The following is a 25,122-nucleotide window of genomic DNA, read 5'->3' as shown; positions in this document are numbered from 1 at the left end:
AGGAAGAGAGAAGACCGTTTCCCTTGGCGACATGTAGCCAATCGGGTAAAGTCTACCAAGGATACAGCTGCTGCGCATGCGCACATCAACACAGCATAATTATTGTGACACTATACAACAAAAATTACAATTTATACGTTACAATAAGTAACAGTGTTAGGCGTGTGATAGGCTGCGATGTTAATAAAACACAATACAATAGGTGATTTAATAAATAATATAAATAACTCTCGTTAACTTCCGGCCAGAGCTGCGTCCCTTCTAGCAACAGTCAACCAATCGCTGCTAAACAAGAGGGCGGTGCTTAGACGGGTGGGTAGCAACAGTTGCCCCGGTGAGGACGAGGCGCCATAGTCACGGTAGTCGTGGCGACAAGAACCCAGCAACGAGAATCAACAACAATTTGAACCATTAAGAAAATAAAACTCCGCGCCAAACTAAGACCACCCGACAAGAGGAGAAAGGTGAAGGAACAACTTTATTTCCCGCAGCCTGCTCTTGTTTCTGTGTTTCAAGTGCTGAAGTGCGCTGGGCTCGATTTCCTCTTTTATCGCGCTTTAACTCGACCCCGCGCCTCTCGCACGCGCTGGCGGTTGTTATGACGATGTCAAATCTGCCTGAGCGCTACAAAATGGCGGGTGTTGTAACGTGAGAGTGTGTGTGTGACTTTTACTTCTTGTTGTTTGTTTATGGGGACCGTGACGTCAGGAGCGTGTTAAACTGAACTGATGACTGAAACGGGCGAGTAGTTCAGGATCAAATGTCAAATCGCGACTTTTGACAGTCAAACTTGTCGTGTTTTCCCCGCTGATTTGCTTGTTTGGAGTTTGTTTAACGCGATTGTCGGTGCAACGCTGACGTTTCGTGGTCCAAACTCTCTGTGGTTGGATTCTGAGGGGGTTAAAAACTTTGTCGAGGGAGTCGTCGATCAGCCATATGTGTGCCAGATCAGCTCCAGCGCGGAGGGAGTGGAGGGGGCGTGGTTTGGAGAGGGGCGTGGTTTTGGGGAGTGTTAAGGGCGTGATTGACACATGTCGGTCCAGTTATGTATATACAGCCACTGTTAAGATAAAAAAAATAAATAAACAGACCGCTTGACAGAAATTTTTCGGGATTTGTTAGTTTATAAATGTCTGAGAGCATATCAAATAAGTTTTTTTTTTAAAGATAAAATGACATTTGGTCAAAATAACGCGTTTTTATTTGTTATATGATTGAAAAATCAAGGCTATTCCGCCAAATATAGATTTTTAAATCTCTTCTGTAGGAAAACATTAGTTTTGTGGTACCAATGTGGTAAACATGCCACTTTTTTGTCTTAAAATGTTCAAAACAACAACTTTTTTTATTATATTTGTAAGAAATGTCATTAGTATTTCACAAATATATTGATTTTTGTAACTCTTCTGAGGTTAAACATTGGGATGTTTTGCTATTTCTGTGTAGACTATAGTAAAAAAATCTGCGGATTTATACAGAATGATTTTGGGAGTATCACAACTAAAAACTTATTATATGAAATAAAAAAGTAATAATTTTTAAATGCTTAAGTTCTATTAGATGCATTTATTTGGCAAATAAAGCACGTTTCTCATACAATATGTCGATCACATATCTACATATCTATTATTACTTTACAAATTGTATTGTAAGTAAATCATATAAACATTTTCATATTAGTCACTATTATTACTAAAATTAATTTAAAAACTTAATAAATCTAAGTTTACAGACATTTACACACAACTAAATAAATAGACTCAATGATGGGCTGAAATTTGCAGATTTCTACGGGTGCAGATTCCGTGTGGGCCTAGTTATGAGCAATTAAAGTGTCTACTGTTTGCTGATTTTAATTATATTACTATTTTGGAAATTAAAAGAGTTATTAAAACTTTTATGTTTGGAAATGTGTTAAAAAAATCTTCTCACTGTTAAACAGAAATTGGGGAAAAAATAAACAAGCGGAATAATAATTCAGGGGGGCTATGTTTTGAGTTTTTACTGCAAATGTCACATCCATAATGTTGGAATTGCTCATAGACTTAATCGTATAAATAATCATAAGTCAATAATTATGAATAATCTTATGTTACTGAGGTAAAATGATCCCAATTGTGGCTACAACTGTTGTGCTTATAATATTTTTTCCATTAAAATTAGAGCATATATGTAAAATTTTCAGCATATTTAAATTATATTTCAGCATGTTCTGATAACGGATACTTCAATTATAATTATTTATTAATTAAAGTCATTCATATCAGTGAATTCAGGCCCTTTTGATTCTGTTATTGGAAATTATTTCAATAATGTTGAGTTGTTCTGAACACAATGCCTTTCTCACTAACTCTGGTCAGAAGATTCATTGGGAAACTTTCCCTCCATCAAAAGTAACTTCATATGAACTGGCGCATGCTGTCATCACAAGACAAGGCACGCAGGAGCCGTCTGTTACCTCTAATTTGAGGCAAAACCAGAATACTGTTAAACAAGTTCAGCCAGCTCAAAACCGCAGAGGATTTATGTGCGCCTGACAGGGAAAGAGAACGGGTTTTGTTTTACATGCAGAGAAAACAACTGCAATTTATGAATATTAGGAGTTATTTTTAACTTTGACTTGAATCCGTTCAGAGTAAGAAGCTGTTCATTTAATAAACATTTTTACAGACAAACTTATCTAAGGATCACAGAGCAGCTCCAAAATACTCGTACAAGAACTATGACAAACTAGATATCAAAGTTTTAGGACAAACTATATGGTGAAGTCTGAAAGTTTAAAGTGGTTTTAATGTGTAAATAACTGAAGTAGTTTTTATGAAGTTTGAAACAGTCGGCATAGATATATACATATATGTCATCATGTTTCTAGTATAGATTGGCATGTTTCTTGATAGGCAGTTGCTAGGGTGTTCTGAGTGCTTGCTAAAGTGTTGCTAGGCGGTTGCTAAGGTCTTGCTAGGTGGTTGCTAAGGTGTTGCTAGGGTGTTCTGAGTGGTTGCTAAGGCGTTGCTAGGTGGTTGCTAAGGTGTTGCTATGGTATTCTAGGTCATTGCTTAGGTGTTGCTAGGTGCTTGCTAGGGTGTTCTGAGTGGTTGCAAAGGCATTGCTAGGTCGTTGCTAAGGTGTTGCTAGGGGGTTGTTAAAGTATTCTGAGTGATTGCTAGACAGTTGCTAACATACATTAGAATGATTCTAGCATGAATTAGCATAATTATAACATGAATTAGCTTGTACCTAACCTGTTTCTAGCATGAATTAGCATGTTACTATCGTGTTTCTAGCATGAATTAGCATGTTGTTAGCATGATTCTAGGATGCATTAGCATGTTATTAGCATGATTCGAACATGAATTAACATGTTACTAGCATATTTCTAGCATGAATTAACATGTTAGCATTATTCTAGCATGAATTAGCATGTTGTTAACATGATTCGAGTATGAATTAGCATGTTACTAGCATGTTTCTAGCATGAATTAGCATGTTATTAGGATGATTCGAGCATAAATTAGCACACACTAGCATGTTTCTAGCATGAATTAACATGTTAGCATGATTCTAGCATGAATGAGCATGTTAATAACATGATTCTAGTGTGTTACTATCATGATTCTCTTATGAATCAGCTTGTTTCCAACATGAATTAGCATGTTGTTAGCATGAATTAGCATGACTAGCATGTCACTAGTGTGTTGCTAGCATGTTTCTAGCAAAATTAGCATGTCAGTAGGATGTTAAAACTAAGCATGTGTTAGAATAGCTTGTCACAGTCTATGGGACAGTTCTAGGGTGCTGAAATTTGTTGCTAGGGAGTGGCTAGTAAGTTTAATGGTCATCAGTGATTGGCTGCTGGCTAGACTGAGTTGAATGAGCCCAGTTAGAAGTCTGTAGGACAGTCTGATGCAGAGTTATGAGCTCACAAAGAGAGAATTGTCAGAGTCATTTTTCGGAAAACCCAAAGTCTGATCAGTTTGAAAAGATATAGCAACCCAAGTCAGACCAGTTTGAAAGTTTGACAAAAGTTTGAAGTATGTAGCTTGAAAGGCTTAGTAGGAGATACACTTTAAAAATAGAAGAAGAAAAATAAGAAGTTTACGTGAGATAACAATATGTTTGCTTTTCAAGCCACCATAATAATGCACATTTCAGAAATATTTCCGAAAGTTCATTTGAATATTACCAGTTCTGCAAAAACCACAACATGACTCTTTAAAAGAGTCAGTTTATTTTGGAAATGACATTTTTTTTAATGTGAATATTTAGTGTATGTGAATTGTTAAGCACAGTTAGGACTGTCATGTCACTATAAATGCTGGCGATGTGTGCTTGATTTGTCCTCAAATCAGCTGTCTATGAAAGAGTGCGAACCCTGTGTGTAAGAATCTCCTCCATTTCTCAATTATAACACAACATATAAAGACATAAACCTGTGTGCCTTCGACATCCACCATGTCTTAATCTGCGTTTTTCTTCATTTCTGTTTGCAGAGGGATTTGTGCAGTTGTCGTCATGGCATCCTCAGGCTACACCGCCGAGGATCTTCAACCCTCCCAGACACAAGGGGGCAGCATTACAAATGCCACATCCAGCAGCCAGCAGAAAAACACTTCTCAAATTCTCTCCGACATCCAAAACCCTCAAGGATCGGCTTCCTCCATCATCAGAGCACAGGCCACGCCCCCTGCCACTCAAAAGAAGGCGGTCCTGGCCACGCCCTCTCCAGGAGTGCAGTATGTCACAGGAGAGATTCAAAGCTCCGCCTCTCAAACTGGAAACGGCAGTCAGCAGTACATTGTTGTGACAGTCACTGGTGAGCACACTACACACTACATAGTCAGCATCACAGCTAGTGCATCTGCAGACTGGTGTTCTGTGCATCGCATGTATGAATGTGTGTGTGTGTGTGTAATGTGATCCTACAGACACCTGATGCTTTCTAGGTCTCACTCCCTGAATAGAAAGACCTTGAAATAAACACGCAACAGCAGCAGTGTGTTACTTCCTAATGCACACTTACACACACCTTCTGCCTGGGCTTTCTACTTACACACAAACACACACACACACACACACATATAGTCGTGTTTTTCTGATGACTGAACATTGTAATGCTCTAATTGGCAGCTGTTATGACAGCACTGCCTACTCAGCGTCCTGGAGGAGTGTGTGTGTGTGTGGACAGACTTCCCACCACGGCAGCTTTATTAAGTAATGTAAAGTTTAAAATGAAGACATTATAACATTATAGTGGCTATAAAAATGTAAAACGACTAAATAAATTAATGCAAATGACAAAATTGTAGTAGTTTCTTAGAAAAAATGATCAGATTTAAGTACGACCCCAAATCAGAAAAAGTTGATAATATAGACAACGCAAATAAATAAAGAAAGTAGTTATTTCTACATTTGTTTTAGACTTGTATTTCATTGCAGACAATACAGCAAATATGATGTCAAAATCATGTGTTCCTCATGATTTTTATTTTCATAATAAACAACGCATTGCAACGCAACGCTTATGCAACACATTTCAAAAACTGTTGGAACAGTAAATCAATTTGTTCTGTTCTTTCTGCAAACAAATCTCAAGCTGGGCAACAGTACTGGGTCTTTGTTGTCACATTTTGACAGATTCTCTATTGGAGACTGGTCAGGACTGTAGGCAGGCCAGTCAAGTACCTGTATCATTTTTTCTGCAGCCAGGACTTTGTAATGTGTGCAGAATGTGGTTTTGCATTGTTGAAACTTTTTTTTGGAATGTGTTGCAGGTCTGAATGACAGGAAAGGGTGTATATTTACAAATGAAATGTTGACCGGACAAAACATAAAATATTTTGTGTGCATTTCATTGCAGATCAAAGTAAATTTGGAAGTCACTACTTTCTTTTTTATTTGCGTTTTCCACACTGTCCTAACTTTTTCTTATTTGGGGTTGTAATATGTAAAATGTATACTTTTATTAAGCCATGATTTATTAAACTGAATAAAGAAGAATAAAGAAGACAGTAAAGAAAATATTTTTATGTTACAAAGGATTTTTAAAGATATATATATGATTCATGATGTGAATCTCCCGTTCCGCCACATCCCAAAGGTGCTCTATTGGATTGAGATCTGGTCACCGTGAAGGCCATTTGAGTACAGTGAACTCATTGCCATGTTTAAGAAACCAGTTTAAGATAATGGTCATAAATCACATGGTCACTTTGGTTATAAAGGGATGGACATGGTCAGCAAAAATACTCAGGTTGGCTGTAGCGTTGGAACAATGCTCAATTGGTACTAATGAGCCCAAAGTGTGCCAAGAAAATATTCCCCAAATCATTACACCCTCACTACCAGCCTGAACTGTTGATACAAGGCAGGATGGATCCATGCTTTCATGTTGTTGATGCCAAATTCTGACCCGACCATCCGAATGTCGTAGCAGAAACGTAGACTCGTCAGAGCAGGCATCGTTTCTCCAATCTTCTATTGTCCAGTTTTGGTGAGTCTGTGTGAAATTTAGCCTCAGTTTCCTGTTCTTAGCTGACAGGAGCGGCACCCGGTTTGCTCTTCTGCTGCTGTAGTCCATCCGCGTCAAAGTTGGACGTGTTGTGTGTTCAGAGATGCTCTTCTGCAGATCTCGGTTTTAACGAGTGCTTATTCGAGTTAATGTTACCTTTCTCTCAGCTGGAACCAGTCTGGCCATTCTCCTCTGATCTCTGGCATCAACTAGGCATTTGAGCCCACAGAACTGCCGCTCACTGGATATTTTCTCTTTGTCAAACCATTCTCTGTAAACCCTAGAGATGGTTGTGCATGAAAATCTCAGTAGATCAGCAGTTTCTGAAATACTCAAACCAGCCAACAACCATGCCATATTCAAAGTCACTTAAATCTCTTTTCTTCCCCATTCTGATGATCGGTTTGAACTGCAGCAGATCGTCTTGACCATCTACATGCCTAAATGCATTGAGTTGCTGCAATGTGATGGGCTGATTAGAAATCAACATCAACATGTGGTTAGACAGGTGTACCGATAAAGTGTCCTGTGAGTGTATATAAACAGTTTTCACAAAAATATGAAGCAGCACAATGATTTTCAACTCTGATTATAAAATGCTGAAAATGTAGCTTTGTATTAAAAAACGCAAAACTGTACAAAGTCTTACAAAACTCAATAGTAGTGTATCTTCAATTATTATTTGTTTGCACAATTGCACATACATGTATACATTGTTAAAACAGCATAAATATCTGCAGAAAATCATGTTGACTTTTCCTCCTAAAAATTGAAAGAAAAAAAGTGTGATTGTTTTATAGAAGCATATAGTTCCATACAAGTGTATAGTTGTATAAAGCCTATACCATTAAATACAATAGCAAAAGCACCTTTATTTAAGCTGTAAACACTTGAAGGATTCCAAGATCAGAGTATAATTAAGCAATAAACTGAACAACAGGGAGTGAGGAGCTAAATAGAAAGCACAGGTAGAGTAAATCACACACACGTCCGCAGCTTTATTTCTCCCTCGCTCAATCTCTTTATCTGATACCCGTGTTTACCTGAACCAGAGATTTCTTGCCACATCTGTGGAGATTAATTGTTCAAGGCCGACCGTAAGAGCCTGATATAAAGACCAGTGGCTCGACGTGTGTGTGTTTACATCATGTTCTACAGTAGCTGTCTCTACAGTCTCGATCCAGTGCTCTACCGTAAGTATAAGCAGCGGATTTGAGCTCATTTGGATTGAACTGTTGGTTTGTTTTCATTTCCTCCTGTAGGTTTTCTAGTGAGCTAAACGCATCTTCCTCTCTGCACAGTCATTATTTCCTCTTTTGTGAGAGTGGTTCATCACGTGTTTCCTTCTTTTTCTGTTTTCTGTCTCTTTATCTTGCTCTTCAGCGTGTCTTCCTCTTAGTGTGTATGTGTGTCTCTCTTACACACGCAAACATTTAGGAAGATGTTAGATTTAGTAGTGTAAATGCCCATATTTTACACTTTTGCTGTATTTTTACAATGTTTTAATCAAATAGTTTGAACTTAAAAATTAAAACTTGATCTTTAAACTTTGTTTTGACTATCAGGGTGTCTTAAAAAGTCCTTTAAACAACATTTGAGGCCTTAAAAATTCTTAAATTTGCTGAAATATTGTGATGTTGGAGGTCTTAAATAATTTTAAAGAGGTCTTAATTTCCCTATGTCCATGTAAAATCTCCAGCAATCAGCCGCAATATTTTTTGTTGCTGTTGTTGTATTTAAGTTTTGATTGCAAAGAGATTTACAACATCTGTTAGAGATTTTAACAGCAACTTCTCCAAATTAAATTCACTAATCAGGGAAAGAAGACTTAAAGCAATTACACAATTCCTCATGTGGAATATATGCCATTACATAATCTTACATTTCTACCAAAACTATTTACAGAAGAACGGGGGAGCGGACATAATATTTATAAATAGGCATGAAATATATTAATAAATGAGTATTAAATGTAACCTTTTATGACAGAAACACATTCGTTTGAACTGGTCTTATGTACTTAATCCAAATCTTTTTGATTTTTCACACAGAATGCATAATAAATATACTTTTAACAATGTTACACTTGTTAATTTAACGCTATGCTAAAAAAAAGTGCACGTTTATAACTAGAGTTTGCTTGTTTTGACTCATTATATAAAATATGTGGCTAATAAATGACTAAATTTGGTTTATTTTTTAATGAGGCAGGTAAAACCGTTAGAAAAATTGCCTAGTGTTCAGCCCTGTAAAAGTCTGAAACTTATTCATAATAGTCTGAAAAAGGTCTTAAATTTGACTTAATGAAACCTGGAGAAACCCTGACTACTGTACCTTATAAAGTACAGTAGTCAGGGTTATTTATTAGTAATTTTGTTCACTCATATCAATGTTTTGTGGTGAACAATTCATCTGTGCATGCCATTAAGAAGAAAAAGTATAGTTTGCCCTTGTAATCTTTTATTGCAATCTGAAAATGCACTTTTTGATTGTTTTCAGTTAAATCCTCAGATAAGGTCAGTCTGTGGCACTGGGGTATAACAAAGACTATAGAATACACAAGACATGTCACTCGTATCATATTGAATAGGGAAAAGTGCAACGGTCATTATGGTGATTAAGCCAGCCTTGAAGTACAGGAGCCAATCATTGATCGCTATATTGCAAATGAAGCCCGCCTTCTAGTACAGGAGTCAAACATTTATCGGTATAGACTGATGATACTCCGGGGGAGGGGCTCAGACCAGACGTGAGCTTCTGAAGATTTTGATTCGGACGTTTAGAAATGAAACTAAAGGGTCAGTTGTTGTTTAATTTTATTGGTGATTCCTAATATGAAATTTAATTGTACGCTTGGCAAGCAGTTTTGGAGAATTTGATGTTTCCCCATTCAAATAGAAGGCCCGAGCATACTGCCTAAGAGGCGTTTCAAAGATGGCTACTGAGTGAAATTACTTGTCATGAAGGTGCTTTGGGTATAACTATGTTAGCCACGCCTCCTTCAACTGTCAGTTTTGGTAATAAACAGAGGAGTCTGTTCTTTTCACCATCTTTCTGAATAAAATGCCTACTTCATCCAATCAGCTTGCAATAGAAAAAAATAAGCCACACCCACTGTGTCCTCATTTAATATACCCTTTCTTTAGGAACTGCGTCACAATACGAAAAGAAAAAACAGTTGTAGCTTCCGGTTCATACAGACTTTAAGATGATTTTCACATGTAGATGATGTCTTATAACTGTAAATATGTTGTCATTTTAAATGAAACCACGAAATTAGTAATGGCGCCATAAGAAAATAGGCAAAAAACGGAAATTAATATGTAAATGTGGGCGGTCTTATGTTAATGAGGTCATGATTTAGGTAACTTCAGCTTTGTGTTGATAAACGTGGTTTTCTAATTTAAATAAATTAGTTTTTGGGCCTTCTTTGTATCAAAATTCTTAAAGTTTGTGTGAAATTAAGCATTTTAATGTTTTTGGTAGCACATTTTTTTTAGGTGAATAATTAATTCGTGAAATCAATCAATCAACTGAATTTTTTTTTTTTGAGTAATCTTTAATTAAATTTTGACCATTTGCTTCTGTGTTTGGATTAGTTCATTCTCTGATGATGTCAGTTTGACGTCTTAGCCACACCCCTCTTACCATTAGATTGCTATGTGTTTGGACTGTGAGGGGAAAAAGGAGCACCCGGAGGAAACCCACGCCAACACGGGGAGAACATGCAAACTCCACACAGAAACGCCAACTGACCCAGCCGGAGCTCAACATCAACACACTGAAATAAAAGTCTCAGCAACTTCAAGCTCATAACCACTGCAAAAGAATCGCTTGGTGTACCCTTAATATGCAAATGTGTTTTTTCTGTCAATCTGATCATGCTGTATAGTGATTTACTGTTTATATTGTGTGTGTGCAGAGGGTTCTCTCAACTCCAATGACTCTGAATCAAACTCTCCCCCTGCGGTTCAGACTGGTGTTCCCACACAGGTAGTGCAGCAGGTTCAGACTGCACAGGTAATACACACACACACATTTATACATGTGTCAGGGCTGTGTCTATCTGATAAAATCATAACTGAGATTATTTGTGTCCAGCAGAGGTCAGTAGTTCAGGCGACAACCAAGAGTGGACAACTGGGGGTCAGTAATCTACACATAACACCTGAGGTATACACACACCCACACTCATAAAAAAGAATATATATATATATATATATATATATATATATATATAAGCAAGAACAGATTTGGTGTGAAAGTCTTTTTAAAGTCTGCTAAAGCTGATGTTGGTTTGCATCTGCATGTCCAGCATGTGTTCTCCAGTCAATTTGTGGAGGGAGACGCCGACTACAGCAACAGCTCAATGTGAGCATCAACACAGATCTCACTGCATATAGATTCAGCTCCTCTTTACTCCTGAAAACATTACTCTTTACCCTCTTCATCTCTCTCTGCTTCAGTCGCTCTAGTAGCTACCAGTTCCCAGACTCCGCCCTCTACTCCCAGACCACGCCCTCTGTCACCTACTATGAGGCGTCTTCCACCACGGGCTCTCAGGTCACGTCCCCGTCCAGCTCTCAGCCGGTGTCAGTGACGTCCGGGGCAGGACTGTTTTCTGAGGGCGGAGCGGGCATCACCGTGGTGGCTGGAGGGTCTTCTTCAGCAGCGGGTGTGGTCAGCAGTGGGGGGGTTGGCAGTTATGTCATTCAAGGGGGGTACATGCTTGGCGGAGGTCCTGGAGGAAACCAGAGCTTCTCACCCAACACACGCGCATCGCCTGCAACTGTGAGTATATTTGTTGTGAATGATTCAAATTAAACTGAGTCATTAGTGAGATGCTAATGGTCTAATCAGATTCAATGATTTATGCTAAGCTAAATGTGTCGGACCCGGCTGAGTGTAGTAAAAAATGTTCAAATTCACCTGTTTACCTCCAGGGGAGCTGTAAAATGAGCCTATTTATACACAGGAGTCAACATCTGAAGTGCATCAAAACATTTTAAAACGAGCCTATTCCTAAAAAAGTGTTCCTTTAAATCGTAGATCTCAAACTCAATTCCTGGAGGGCTCCTGGAGGGTTTTGCTCCAACCCTAATCAAGCACACAGCTTATGCAACTATTTAAGGTGTTCAAGACTCTTTTGCACACCTCAATTATTTGGATCATCTGTGTTTGATTAGGGATGGAGCAAAACCGTGCAGAGCTGCAGCCCTATGTATGTATATATCTATGTATATATATGTATGTATGTATATATGTATGTATATATATATGTATGTATGTATATATCTATGTATATATATGTATATATCTATGTATATATATGTATATATGTATATATATATATATATATATATATATATATGTATATATATATATATGTATATATATGTATATATATATATATATATGTATATATATATATATATATATATATGTATATATATATATATATATATATGTGTATATATATATATATATATATATATATATATGTGTATATATATATATATATATATATATATATATATATATATATATATATATATATATATATATGTGTATATATATATATATATATATATGTATATATATATATATATATATGTATATATATATATATATATATATGTATATATATATATATGTATATGTAATGTATATATATATATATATATATATATATATATATATATATATAAATGAGAAGCACTATTAATATTATTATTAACACATTATTAAAACTAACAAATTTAACAAATACAAAATAGAAATAATATGTGAAAATAATACTAATATATAATAATAAAAATATGTTAGAAATGTTGCCCTAAAAATAACTGAAATGCAAAAAACTTTGTAAAACTATAAAAATCTGAACTTTAAACTAAATATAAATAAACAAAGCTAAATATATTTTTAAAAACAATATATAACAATATATAAATATATAAATCAGAATCACATAAAATTACTAAAATAAAAACGACAAAATTAGTAAAACTATAAAAAAAAATTTGAATGGCAATTAAATTAAATAATTGTATGTATTAAAATTAGGGACGTCCAGATCCAATTACATGATCGTATATCGGGCCAGATCACACGGTTTCAGACGCGATCAAAATCGGAAGTTACCTTCCCAACGAGGACTATCTGTGTGTGTGTGTGTGTGTGTGTATATATATATTCTCATTATTTTTTAACACATCTACAGTTATGCAGTGGCATAGAGTGTGACATCTTTCTTGACATAGGTATTATATGTATTAGGTATTATAAAGTTGATGATGACAACACTGCCATAGCAAACTGTGAAAATCAAATGATTCAGAGTTGTACTCGAGGGCAGAAAAACCTGATGGGGACATCCCTAATTAAAATGTATATATATTTTTTACTGTTAGCAATTTAAAGTTATTAAATATAACTGAAATAAGTACTAAAATTACCTAAAATAATCAAAATCACAAAAAAAAAAAAAAAAAAAAAAAAAAAAAAAAAATATATATATATATATATATATATATATATATATATATATATATATATATATATATATATATATATATATACATACATACACAAATATAAAGCTGATTTAAAAAAATCTAAATAAATAGTATTTCAATAATACCATTAAAAAAGAAGTTAGTTTAGGAATTCAACTCCTGATGATATCCACATTATGTTTCTATTTACTTTTCTCACTGAAATGTTGTGCTGGTGCAAATTTTTTATTCACATCTGGATTTGACATGCAAAGCTGAAATCACAAGTGCATTATGGGTGTTGAAGTCTTTAAACCCGTTTTATGTCTACCTCCAGGTGCAGTGGCTGATGGATAACTATGAGACGGCAGAAGGAGTAAGTCTTCCTCGCTGTACTCTATACTGTCATTACCTCCTGCACTGCCAGCAGACCAAACTGGAACCCGTGAACGCCGCTTCCTTCGGGAAACTCATCCGCTCTGTGTTCATGGGCCTCAGAACCAGACGTCTCGGCACCAGGTACAGCCACACTGTCCACCGCTACTGTGCTGCAGTACAGCTTCAATGCTGCGTTTTAATATATTCACTATAGTGGCTAGCTCCGCCCACACTCAAATCTCATTGGTTTAGAATTTTACATAAAAATGATCTCTTCACAGTTTACATACATGCACACACACATGCATATACATGTGGATCTACGATAAATCCTCACACAAAGAGATGCACAATCAAATGTGTGTGTGTGTGTGTGTGTGTGTGTTGTTTCAGAGGGAACTCCAAGTACCATTACTATGGCCTTCGGATCAAGAGCAACTCGCCCCTGCACAGACTGGTAGAGGACCAGCAGCACCTGGCCATGAGACAACAGCCATACTCACAGAAACAGAGGTGTGTGTGTGTGTGTGTGTGTTGATAATCACTTGCTGTTGTTAGTTTGATTGACAGTGTGTTCTCTTCAAAAAGGATAAAGCCTGTGCAGAAGATGGAGGGCCTGACCAATGGAATGGGTCTGGGGGCGGGGCATCAGCAGGGGGCGGGGCTATCAGACATCAGTTCCCAGGTTCACCAGTATCAGCAGTTCCTGGGTAAGATCATTATGAAAGTGCCTTCTGGATTACAGGATATCCATGTGAGTGCAGGATATGACATTTGTTAGTTGCGTCTCAGGTGATTCTCGCCGTCTGCCAGAATTCCCTGAACTGAAAGATGATGGGAAATCTCTGCCGGACGGACTCCTTCCTCAGTATGTGCACGTGTATCAGCTGGTCTACAGAGAGCACTGTGAGGTGAGTGTGTGTGCGCTCAGGATATCAGGTGTGTGTCTGCTTTAGGAGCTTGTGTGTATAATGTGCACGTGTACTCGTAGGCTATTCTGGATGTGATGGTGAACCTGCAGTTCACTCTTGTGGAGACGCTGTGGAAGAGTTTCTGGAGGTTCAGTGAAGGACAGACCAGCAACTCGGATGCACTGGACCTGTGAGAACTGCTCACAAACACACAAACTAGCACACAGTTTTGTGTCTCTCTGACGACTGTGCTTGTCTTTGCAGTCATGAAGAATCAGAGAAGCGCTTGCCGAAGTCAGTTCTGGTTCTGTTGTGTAAATATGAGCCCATCATCAATTGGACCCGCGAATGCGACAACTTGCTGTACCAAAGCCTAGTGGGGATCTTCATCCCTGATGTCCTGAGACCCATCCCCAGTGAGTTACACAACACTAACTGCACCACTAGGGAATCACACAAACTCTGTATCAACTGCATCACCAGCGGGTTACACAACTCTACACACTCTATATTAACTCCATCCTCAATGAGTTACACATCTTTACACTATCGTCATTCCTAGGGAATCACACAACTTTACACAAACTATATATTAACTCCACTACTAGTGAGCCACTCAGCTCTACTCAAACTTTATATTAACTTCATCCCAAGCGAGTTACACAACTCTACACAACTCTACATTAACTCTTTCTGCAGCGAGTTACACGACCTTACACTAACTTTACTCAAAAGGAATCACACAACTCTACACAAACTATATTAACTTCATCTCCTGTGAGTTACACAACTCAATATTAATTCCAACCCCAATGAGTTACACACATCTATACAATCTTCATATTAGCTTCATCCTAGGGGAGTTACACAACTCTACACTACCTTCATCCCCTGGGAATCACACACAGCTCTACACAAACTGTATAAAACTACATACCCAATAAATACAACAACTCAAATTCTCTCCACTTTGAATTACACAACTCTACACAAACTCTATATTAACTTAATCCCAGCAGTTACACGTCACTACACTAACTTCATCCCTGAAGAATCACACAACTCTACATTAACTTCATCCCTAGGCAATCACACAACTCTATATTAACTCTCTCAGCACTGAGCTACACAACTCTTCCTTAACGTCATCCCTAGGAAACCACATCTATATTAACTCCAAACCTAATGAGTTACACAACTCTACATTAACATCATAACAGGAGAGTTACACTACACTTCATTCCCAGGGTATGACACAAACTGTATAAACTTCCATCCCAGGTGAATTCCACAAACACTATTGGCCCGTTTCCACTGAGTGGTACGGTACTGTACGCTTTTATGGCCGTTTCCACTGTCAAAAGGTACCAAGAAGCGAACTGCACGTCAACACTTTTTGGTTACCTTTTGCAAAGGGTGCCTAAAGCCTGGTTTATACTTCTGCGTCAAGTGACCGGCGTGACCCACGGCGCATGCAACACGCGTAGCTGTGCATTTATACTCCTGCGCGCTGTCTCTGTTGGTCTGAATTAACACTTCTGAAACGCTAGTGGGCAGTGAAGTGTAAATGTTCCTCTGTGTCGAGTTTCTTCGCTGCTGTTTTGCTTTTATTGAACACTTCCTGGATGTACAAGTGGCTCAAACTCGCTTATTTTGAGGCAGGAACCGGCGGACGTGCAACAACTTTAACTATGAGGTAAACACAATACAAAACTTTCCATCCGGAGCTCCTTCACGGGACTCCACACTTGTAAACAATCGCTCCATTGGGCTCGTGTCCAGCTCGCGCTATTCGCGCGGCTCTCGGTCCCGCCCAGACTCATCAGCGCTACCAAGCCGACCAATCACAGAGCTTACACTATGCGTCGTTGCGACGTGTAGTTACAATTTTTGAGAGGTGTACGTCAGCGACGAAGGGCTATGCGTCAGCGCCGTAGCATACGCCGGCGTTTGACGCAGAAGTATAAATCAGCCTTAACAGGCGGAGCTAGACGCGCAGCTGAACGCTATTGGTTTACAGAGATACTTCACTCGCAGAAGCCATGGTCGACCCAAGCTCAAACAAACCTTGTCGTTGTCTTGATGAAGAGCCTCAAAGCCAAAAAGAACAAAATCTGCCGTGTCCTGTTGTTGTTTTACGGGCCCGTCTAAAATAGCATGCTGTTTCACTTTCTCCAGGAAGCTTGCGATCGATTGTGTGCGCGTCTATATTTGAAATAACGAACTTCCTGAGCTAATGATAATAACGTGCGCATGATTATTGAAGTATTTCTAACATCTGATCCTTTTAGAAAAGGACAAACGCGAGAGTGGAAACACAAGCCTGATAAAGGTGACCCGTACCGTACAGTACTGTACCAGTCAGTGTAAACGAGCCATATGTTAACGTTATTCATAGTGAATTACACAACAAGTATTAAACTCCATCCATTCTGACTTTATAACAGAGCTCAACTTTTTGTACAATATGTTTTACAATATCTGTGTTTGTTTAGCCGTTTGGTTGTAGTAGCATTTAGTTTACCTTTATTTATTTTGACTTATTCTGTCTCTGTCTCCCTTAAGGTGCCTTAACTCAAGCCATCCGTAATTTTGCTAAGAGTCTGGAGAGCTGGCTCAGCAACGCCATGATCATCATGCCAGACGAGATGGTGAACATCAAGGTCTGATACACACACACAGATCTCCTTGGTCTTCCTCCTTTATTTTAGTACACTCATACTAGCGCTGTGTGTGTTTTGTGTTGTGTAGAAGTTGTGTGCCGGGGCGTTCGCTCAGACTCTGCGGCGCTACACATCCCTCAATCATCTGGCTCAGGCAGCACGAGCCGTCCTGCAGAACACAGCTCAGATCACACAGATGCTCAGCGACCTCAACCGTGTCGACTTCACTAATGTACAGGTAAAGAGGCTCGCTTTATTCAGGGTTCCCACTCCAAACCAAATGCCAAATTCCCTGACAAACAGCATAAAAGCACAGCGGCGCAGATCACTGCAGAATTAAATGTGCACCTCCATGAAAACTGTTCGTCTGGAGCCCCACAGGGTGAAAATACATGGCCAGGCTGCTACAGCCAAACCTTTGGTCACTAGTGCCAGTGCCAAACGTTGGTTTCAATGGTGCAAGCAGGGAAAATCTTGGGCTGTGTACCATATGATACATGTATTGTTTTCTGATGAGTCCACCATCACTGTCTTTCCCACATCCGGGAGAGTTACGGTGTGGAGAAGCCCCAAAGAAGTTAATCACCCAGACTGCTGTATGCCCAGAGTAAAGCATTGGGGAGGATCAGTGATAGATTGAGCTGCAATATCATGGCATTCTCTAGGCCAGGGATGTTAAACTCAACTCTTGGAGTTTAGTTCCAACCCTAATTAAAGGGCCATGAAACACACCTCTACTTTGGAAAAAGTCAGAAAAGTGGGCGCGTCTAGCTTTGTTTAGGGGGGAGTGTCGGAGAAAGAAAAGAGGGATGGTGTGGGAGTGTCTATTTGCGCACGCGCTGAATTTCAGAGTCAAAATACACACACAGGGAACAAAGTGACTGTGTTTACATGGACATCTGTAGTTGAATTATTTGCCAAATTATTAAATGGTGGACTTTAACTGCAGTTTGGCTCTTTCATTCAGGGAATTCATTCATGTCCCTCGCGACAAACGAGATATTTGATTCGATGAACTGCTCTAAGCGTGTATTTTTCATGCAATGTTTGATACCGCACGGCGAATGAGAGAAAAAAAACTCCGCATTTCCCAGAAACTTAGATGCACACAGCAAGTAGTGTCAAAAAGCCGCGTGTGTTATTCCGGTCACAAAATGCGGTGAAGATCCTACACGAGGTAAAAGTTTGGTTGTAGTGCTAACATGTTTACACTCGGTGCTATTGTAGGTTGATACGAACAAACTGAATAAACAAAGAGCACTGGTCGCTCACTTACCAAATCTGTAGAGACAGGACAATCACCAGCAACTAGAGCCACGTCTTTATTAAGAGAATACTACAAGCGAATCCGGATCTCAGCGTTTGCAGATGAGAACAGCTCTCAGGTAAACAATAATCCCCCTTAGACACGTAAGTTATTGTTGTCGAGCGTCGCGTACACTTTAATCCACACGTGACTCTGAGCTCTCACAGAGAGAAAATGAAAACAAAACTTAACTGCAGCAAACTATAAAAGCAACACTTCACGCTTGTTTTGCCAACACAACGTGGCGTCTCTGTCGTCTAAACACTGTGACAGTAATGAATATTAATGAAGTTGCACAATAGAGCACGCTGACTGGTTTGAACCAAGCTTTACTCATGCATTAATGCATCACACTGTAAGACGTAATGTCACAGACGCCCAGTCTGCACGCTGGAATACACGCTATTATCTCATGACCGTGACGCAGCTTCAAAAATTCGTTTCAAACCGGAAGTACGAATTTGCTTAAAATAACGCCAAAACAACCAATTTACACTTTTTAGTGAAATATAGGTGTCCTAATAGTGTTTTAAGCAGTGTGGGACACATATACGACTGTCAACAGCTCAAAAAATGTTTTTTGGTGTTTCGTGACCCTTTAAACACACCTGATCAAACTAACTGAGTCCTTCAGGCTTGTTTGAAACCTGCAGGTAAAGTGTGTTGGAGCAGGGTTGGAACTAAACTGTGCCGGGTCGGGCCCTCCAGGAATTGAGTTTGACATCCCTGTTCTAGACCCAATATTTGTGCTAGATGGGAGCTGGGTCACTGACAAGGCCTGCTGAGCCATTCTGGGAACCATGTGCACCCAATGGGTCAAACAATGTATCCTGAAGGCGATGGTGTGTATCAGGATGATAATGCACTAATACACACAGCAAGACTGGTGACAGCGTGGTTTGAGGAACATGAGAGTGAAGTTGAACATCTCCTATCTCCCATTTTCCGCATTTTAAATGATGACACAACTAATTATATACATTTCTATCATGTTTGACTGTCAAAACTGCAACGTCACGTCAACAACCCATGTGTGTGTGTGTGTTCAGGAGCAGGCCTCGTGGGTGTGTGGCTGTGAGGATGGTGTGGTCCAGCAGCTGGAGCGCGACTTTAAACAAACCCTGCAGAATCAGAACTCTCTGGAGGAGTGGGCTGCATGGCTGAACGAGGTGGTCTCGCTGGTGTTAAAGCCATACACCAACAGCCCAGCTTTCCCCAAAGCAGCCAAACTCTTCCTGCTCAAATGGAGCTTCTACAGGTGACATGGCTGCTTGCTGTCTGATGTACATACTGGTTTTAATATAATGTGGACCCGTATGCACAACATGCTACATTAGCTGTGCTTGTGTCTGTCTATATCCTGAGCTCACTGAGAGTGTGTTCTGTAGTTCTATGGTGATCCGGGATCTGACCCTGCGCAGCGCGGCCAGTTTCGGCTCGTTTCATCTGATCAGACTGCTGTATGATGAGTACATGTACTACCTGATTGAGCACAGAGTCGCACAGGCCAAAGGAGAGACACCCATCGCTGTCATGGCAGAGGTACACACAGATGCACACTGTCAGATATGCTGTCACACAGTAATCTAACTTTGGGTTTGTTGTTTCAGTTTGCCAATCTGAACAGAAGTCAGAGATCAATGGATGGGTATAAAGGTATGCACATTCAAAACATGCAATTATTGGATGTTCTTCTGAGTGTGATCTTACAGAAACCACATTGCTGCACTCTAGCAACCACACAGGACATTTTAGCAATGCTTAAAAGATCATCAGTGTTGGAGATCCCTAAAATGTCCTGGGTGGTTGCTAGAGTGCAGTTTCTTGGGGTTCCTGTAAGACCAAGGAACAAGAACACACTAGACAGCTAAACCCTAGCAACCTTCAGCAGCCTGGAAACCAAACTTTGTAGTAATTCTTGAGTAACCTTCTAGAACAGTCTAGTATTCCCATATTAATAATAAAATAACCAGCTAGAAGGCCCATAGCAACACTCTAGCAACTTCAAATAGTAACACTTTACCAATTGCCAAAGATCTAAAAGTCAAGAGCAAATCCCTAGCAACCCCATAGTAACGCTCAGGTCATAAACAATAACCTAGTAGTCACTAGCAAAACCCTAGCAACCCCATAGCAACCCTCAGGTCATCAACAATAACCTAGTAGTCACTAGCAAAACCCTAGCAACCCCATAGCAAACCTCAGGTCATAAACAATAACCTAGTAGTCACTAGCAAAACCCTAGCAACCCCATAGCAAACCTCAGGTCATAAACAATAACCTAGTAGTCACTAGCAAAACCCTAGCAACCCCATAGCAAACCTCAGGTCATAAACAATAACCTAGTAGTCACTAGCAAAACCCTAGCAACCCCATAGCAAACCTCAGGTCATAAACAATAACCTAGTAGTCACTAGCAAAACCCTAGCAACCCCATAGCAAACCTCAGGTCATAAACAATAACCTAGTAGTCACTAGCAAAACCCTAGCAACCCCATAGCAAACCTCAGGTCATAAACAATAACCTAGTAGTCACTAGCAAAACCCTAGCAACCCCTTAGCAACCCTCAGGTCATAAGCAAAACCCTAGCAACCCCATAGCAACCCTCAGGTCATAAACAATAACCTAGTAGTCACTAGCAAAACCCTAGCAACCCCATAGTAACCCTCAGGTCATAAACAATAACCTAGTAGTCACTAGCAAAACCCTAGCAACCCCATAGCAACCCTCAAGTCATAAACAATAACCTAGTAGTCACTAGCAAAACCCTAGCAACCCCATAGCAACCCTCAGGTCATAAACAATAACCTAGTAGTCCCTAGCAAAACCCTAGCAACCCTCTGGTGAACACCAAAAACAACCTAGTTGTCAACAGCAACCCCACAGTAACCTTCTGGCAACCACAACGAACAACCTAGCTGTAGTCAATAGCAACGCTCTAGCAATCACAAAGTAATCACCAAGAATCTAGTCGTCAATAGCAATCCCATAGTAACCCTCTGGTAATAAACGAGAACACCCTAGCAGTCATTAGCAGCACCTTAGAAACCCCATAGTATCCCTCTGGTGACCACAAAGAACAAACAAGCAGTAGTCAATAGCAACACCCTAGCAACCTCATAGTAATTCTCTACTGCTAGGTTGTTCTTTATGGTTACTAGTCATTAGCAACACTCTAGCAATCCCATAATAATCACCAAGAACATAATTGTCAATAGCAACCCACTGATAATCCTCTGGTAATGAACAAAAACAACTTAGTGGTCAACAGCAACACCCTAGCAACCCCATAGTATCTTTCTGGTGACCACCAAGAGCACAGTAGTCAATAGCAACACCCTAGCAGTCACAAAGTAATCACCAAGAACCTAGAAGTCAATAGCTACCCCATAGTAACCCTCTGGTAATGAACAAGAACAACCTAGCAGTCAACAGCAGCACCCTAGCAACTCCATAGTAACCCTATGGTGACCACCGAGAGCACAGTAGTCAACAGCAACAACCTAGCAACCCCATAGTAAGCCTTTGGTTACAACCTAGAGCCTAGTAGTCAATAGCAACACACTAGCAACCCCAAAGTCATTTTTTGGTGACAACCAAGACCACAGTAGTCAATAGCAACACCCTAGCAACCCAGCAGTAACCCTTTTTTAATGAACAAGAACAACCTAGCAGTCAACAGCAACACCCTAGCAACTCCATAGTAACCCTATGGTGACCACAGTAGTCAACAGAAACACCTTAGCAACCCCATAGTAAGCCTTTGGTTACAACCTAGAGCCTAGTAGTCAATAGCAACACCCTAGCAACGCCAAAGTACTTTTTTGGTGACAACCAAGACCACAGTAGTCAATAGCAACACCCTAGCAACCCCGCAGTAACCCTTTTGTAATGAACAAGAACAACCTAACAGTTAACAGCAACATCCTAGCAACTCCATAGTAACCCTATGGTGACCACAGTAGTCAACAGCAACACCCTAGCAACCCCATAGTAAGCCTTTGGTTACAACCTAGAGCCTAGTAGTCAATAGCAACACCAAAGTACTTTTTTGGTGACAACCAAGACCACAGTAGTCAACACCCTAGCAACTCCACAATAACCCTCTGGTGACCAACAAGATCCTTGTAGCCAATAGCAACACCCTAGCAACCCCATGACAACACCATCAAGAACAATCCAGTGGATCAATAACAACACATAAAGACAGAGGGTGCTGCAGTATGAGTAAATGTGATTGGCTGTTGTCTCTGTGTGTGTAGATGAGGAAGATGAGGAGGAGGATGAGGAAGAGACGGACGAGGATCAGGACATGTCTGTTCCAGTAAACGCAGTGGTTCTGGAGGAGTCGCTGGAGCCGCCGGTTAAACTGGCTAGAACAGAGCTCTACACTAACAACAGCAGCACACAGAACTAACACACACACACACACACACACACACACACACACACACACACACACACACACACACTTTTACATCTAAATGCAGTCTTCAGTTTAGTGAATTACTAGAGGAAATTGAGTTGATTCACTGTAAACCGGATGAGGTGAATCAGGCCTCAGAGCTGCTGTATGGTTGATCCGATGAAGCTTTTTGTAGACAACAGTTACATTTACATGCCTTAATTATGCTCTCACACACACACACTCACTCATTGCCTTCCCCTTTATCAATCAAAGCTGCCATGTGTGTCCTGTGTCTTGACTTTTAAAGCAACAGTTCATCCAAAAGTGTAAGCTTTCACGCTCATGTTGTAGCAAAAACTCAAGTGTTTCATTGACGACATGCTTTATTTTGAGGTGAACTGTCCCTTTAAGAGTCTCCATGCTGCCATTTTGTTTTGCCAAAGCCAATCATACCTTATCTAGGCCTGTTCCTCATTAATATTCTTGAGCGTTTCTCATGTCCTTCTTCCATGGTTATTTTGTTTTTCTCTTAATTATAACGAATATGATATATATATACTATAATCAGCGCATTATTTTGATTTGATTGTGTAATGCTAATGGATCAAATGTGCCTTCAGAGGATTATTCATGCTAGAGATCCATAAACGTCTAAATAAATGTCAAAAACCATCATTAAAATGCTTACGTTTTTTATTTTTGGAAATCTCATATTGAAAGTCTTGAGGAGTGAGCTGTGTTAATGTTCATAATACCCATTTAATTCATCTCAGAATATTAATTAAAAGCACATTCATGTAACGGAGGCCAGCTAGCGAAGTGCTCTGCACGTAAACCTCACCCTAATGGTGCTCTAGCGACAGACAATAGAGGCTATGGTCTTTAGCCTTCTTGCTAGAGTCCGACTCCCATACAAAGAATGGCCGGTTCGATCCCAGCTCAGATCAGGCTGAGTGCAGTATGACCAGTAGGAAACTTGGGGGCTCGTCCGGGATGGGAGTGAGTGCTAGGCAGGTAAACCTCACTCCTCTGACCTCTAAAGGTGTTCTAGTGACAAACACTAGAGACTATAGTCTTTACGCTCCTGGTTAGAGCAACCGACTCCCATACAAAGAAATGCAGATTTGATCCCAGCTCAGACTGGGTGCTGTGCAGTAGGACTGGTAGTGCTACATTCAATTAAATAAAACGTACCATTTTGGTCTATGCGCATAGGCTTGCCTATAGAAAATATACATTTCTTATATATTTTTAAATAAATTTTAATGAATGTATACCAAATGCGGGCTTATCCATAATTTTCTTTAATTAAGCATTTAAAAAAATTATGCATTTTAAAACATGCATTTTTTACATGACGACAACATCTACTGACACTATATAAATAATCGCTTTTTTGTTGTTGTTTTAATGGATTTGTGTTTACATGATTCATTGCACCATGTTGTCATTTCAAATGCTCAAAACAACGTTAGCTATGTTTCCATTGAAAGATGCTAATTAAAATGCGCAATACTGGAAATTGTACGAAACATTTGCGAATAAAGCACCAATTACATCCAATGAGTCAAAGAAAATAAAATCGTAACTTATAAACTGGCGCAAAATATCAAAAAGAAAATTGGAATTTAGTTTTTTTGATGCGGATGATGGAAATTTATTCGGTAAATATTTTTCTGTCGTAGTTTATGCAAAAGTTTGTACTAAGTTGTGCGCATAAGTTTTTATGCACAGTTTTAAAAATGTTTGTGCATCTTGAAGTATTTTTAGGTGATATTTCAAAATGCGCATAGAAGTAGGTGGATAAAAACATAGCTACAGTTGGGAAAATCCAAGCCAAAATGCTTATTTTTTGTTTATTTAATGAAAACTACAATAAAACAGTGCTGTGTAGACATTTTGTCTTTCATGTCATCAACAACATCACTAATGTAGTTGAACACAATTTGTTCATTTCTTTTTAGCATGTTCATTAGCAAAGACGACATGTTTTGTGATTGGATGCTTCTTGTTGCAAAATCGTCACTTTCTGATAAACTGGTGCCAAATATCAAAAATTGGAATTTGTGTTTTTTTTTGTTTTTTGTTGTTGATGCGCATGCTGGAAATATAATTGATAAAAATGTTTTCATTGTAGTTTCTGCCCATTCTGTCTTATTGGATAAAAAGTGTATCCGTTTTTTTTTTTTCGCACATTTTTTAAAAATGTTTGCGCATCATGAAGTATTTTTTATGTAATATTCGAAAATGCGCATAAACATAGGTGGATAAAAACATAGCTAAAGTTGGGAAAATACTGGCCAAAATGCCTATTTATGTTTATTTAAAGAAGAATATAATAAAACAGTGCTGTGTAAACATTTCCTTCATTTCATCTGTCTTTCGTGTCATCAACAACAACACGCAACAACATATTTTCAACACGTTCACTAGCAAAGATGACATGTTTT

General features: G+C 39.1%; 1 protein-coding gene across 3 annotated transcripts; it reads left to right on the top strand.

Moving 5' to 3' along the window:
• The first annotated feature begins 350 nt into the window (after window positions 1-350).
• rfx1b (regulatory factor X, 1b (influences HLA class II expression)) lies at window positions 351-23,353 on the top strand. 3 transcript variants are annotated; one of them, XM_021477399.2, is made up of 18 exons: window positions 351-464; window positions 4,491-4,813; window positions 10,431-10,528; window positions 10,613-10,681; window positions 10,824-10,879; window positions 10,975-11,299; window positions 13,343-13,524; window positions 13,777-13,896; window positions 13,972-14,093; window positions 14,176-14,294; window positions 14,375-14,484; window positions 14,559-14,710; window positions 16,860-16,957; window positions 17,046-17,195; window positions 19,313-19,521; window positions 19,652-19,805; window positions 19,874-19,919; window positions 22,527-23,353. In XM_021477399.2, the coding sequence occupies exons 2-18, from the start codon at window positions 4,513-4,515 to the stop codon at window positions 22,679-22,681; spliced, it is 2,466 nt and encodes an 821-aa protein (XP_021333074.1). In that variant the 5' UTR covers window positions 351-464; window positions 4,491-4,512; the 3' UTR covers window positions 22,682-23,353. The 3 variants fall into 3 exon arrangements, with proteins under 3 accessions (XP_021333074.1, XP_021333071.1, XP_073762318.1); XM_021477396.2 differs by having other exon boundaries at window positions 10,610-10,681; XM_073906217.1 differs by lacking the exons at window positions 351-464; window positions 4,491-4,813 and adding an exon at window positions 6,397-8,074 and having other exon boundaries at window positions 8,864-10,528.
• Window positions 23,354-25,122: the final 1,769 nt, after the last annotated feature.

Source organism: Danio rerio, chromosome 1 (genome assembly GCF_049306965.1).
Source record: "Danio rerio strain Tuebingen ecotype United States chromosome 1, GRCz12tu, whole genome shotgun sequence".
NCBI lineage: Eukaryota > Metazoa > Chordata > Actinopteri > Cypriniformes > Danionidae > Danio > Danio rerio.
The sequence above is the reverse complement of the archived record's forward strand: the minus strand, read 5'-3'. Positions and strand labels throughout refer to the sequence as shown.

Bases quoted from the DNA above. Each gene is read 5' to 3' on its own strand.
- rfx1b (XM_021477396.2), top strand. From the start codon at position 4,513: ATGGCATCCTCAGGCTACACCGCCGAGGATCTTCAACCCTCCCAGACA. The intron at 14,295-14,374 runs GTGAGTGTGTGT...GTGTACTCGTAG, and splicing joins TCTACAGAGAGCACTGTGAG to GCTATTCTGGATGTGATGGT. The intron at 14,485-14,558 runs GTGAGAACTGCT...TTGTCTTTGCAG, and splicing joins AACTCGGATGCACTGGACCT to TCATGAAGAATCAGAGAAGC.